At 51.3% G+C, this 1,750-nt stretch overlaps 1 protein-coding gene across 1 annotated transcript; it reads left to right on the top strand.

Moving 5' to 3' along the window:
- Positions 1-258: 258 nt before the first annotated feature.
- On the top strand, positions 259-918 carry LBRM_32_2020 (putative rab11B GTPase; the record flags this gene model as incomplete). The annotated part of the gene is made up of 1 exon (XM_001567507.1): positions 259-918. One exon carries the CDS (start codon positions 259-261, stop codon positions 916-918), a length of 660 nt encoding a protein of 219 aa, XP_001567557.1.
- Between the last annotated feature and the right edge of the window lie 832 nt (positions 919-1,750).

The raw sequence follows: 1,750 nt of genomic DNA, 5'->3' as shown, positions 1-1,750 counted from the left end.
TTTACTGTTTGCGTCATCCATTGTGAGTGCCTTGGTCTACCACTGCGGAAGGTACTCAACATCTACGCATACCCTCACTGACGCACACGTGACCCTACTCCGCGCGCACAAACGCCATCCCGCACAAGCCCTGTAGCCTTATAGATAGAACGAGAAAGGCAGTCGTGGGGGAGGTGGAAGCACCGTATCTTTATCTCAACACGTGTTCTTTGTTTTTGCTTGTAGAACTACACACGGACCGTCGCACACGCACACATCATGGCGGCACCATTGAAGGTACTAAAACCCAAAACGGTCTTCGATAACCGCCCTGATGAGATTCGAAAGCCGATCAAGCTCATCCTACTCGGCGATAGCGCAGTGGGCAAGTCAAAGCTAGTGGAGCGCTTCCTGATGCAGCGGTATATCCCAATGCAGATGTCTACCTACGCCCTCACGCTGTACCGCTACGACTTTGTAACCGACGAGGACGAGGAGGTGGACGTGGATGTCTGGGACACTGCCGGGCAGGAGCGTTTCGCCACGGTGCATCCGAGCTACTACCACGACGCACACGCGTGCATCCTCGTTTTTGACTGCACACGCAAGGCGACATACAAAAACTTAGAAAAGTGGCTCTCCGAGATGCGCATCTACCGTGAGCACATTCCGTGTATTGTTGCGTGCAACAAGATTGATACCGACCCATCAGTTACTACAAAAAGTTTCGCCTTTGCTGAGAAGCATAAATTCCCGCTGTACTATGTGTCCGCCGCCGATGGCTCCAATGTTGTTCAGCTCTTTGAAACTGCCATCTCCACGGCCGCTGCATACAAGAAGAATCCCGCCAAGGAGGACTTCATGACACAAGTAATCGGTATGCTGAAGGAGGACAGGATAGCCGCGGATGCCGCAGCAGTGCCATCGTCGAGCTCGTGAATGCAGAGGCATGAGTATCGCCAACATGCACTTTTCCGGCGTCTCACTTTTCTTTTATGCCGAGGTGGGGAGGGACTCATTCACGCGCACTTGTCGCACGCTTTTCCGGGTTACTATCTGAATTTCTGCCTTTTCTCTGGGCTGTACGTTCGCCGATGTGCACTGAGCCACCTCCGTACTTCTGTGGCCACGTAGATTGGCTACCAACTGATTGCTCTTCGTTTGTGCAGGTGAACATGGCAGCCGCAGAGGTGTGTGCCGTGGCGGGCGCATGACAATGGCGCCCTTGTAGTGTCATTGCGGCTTGTGTGTGTGTGTGTGTGTGCCTGTTGCACCGTTCAAGGTGATTATCTCCCCTTAAGCTGCTGCTGTGCTGTGTGTTATGGGCTTTTATTGCGGGAAGTGTCTTCCCTCACATATGGCGACCGTATGTGTAGTAACCTCTCCTGTTTCTCCCTCTCTTTGTACGTGTGTCGCGGGGGTTTTGTGTTCTTCACATCATCTCTTTTTGTATTCCTCATTGTTTATTTTTATTTTTATTTTTTTCCTTCTCGTCTATGGGGAGCGCGTTGAGGGAAGAACACATTGTCGTGCGAGTACATGTTGTGCGTTTTTTTTTTTTAATTACACGACGAGGTGATGGAGGAGTGTTTGTCTCTGCCGGGTCTCGGCACTTGAACTTCGACCTGTTTCCTCATCTCTTCCCATCTCTCCCTCTCTGGCATTAGCAACGGGGTGTCTGTGTCAACGGATCGATATGTGTGTTGGCTCTCGTGCTCATCACTTTAGAACGCGTAAAGCGTGCGCGTGTACGTTGATGTAAATGAGTATA

This window comes from Leishmania braziliensis, chromosome 32, assembly GCF_000002845.2.
Source record: "Leishmania braziliensis MHOM/BR/75/M2904 complete genome, chromosome 32".
NCBI classification, from domain to species: Eukaryota; Euglenozoa; class Kinetoplastea; order Trypanosomatida; family Trypanosomatidae; genus Leishmania; species Leishmania braziliensis.
This window is presented reverse-complemented; position numbering and strand designations above follow the sequence as displayed.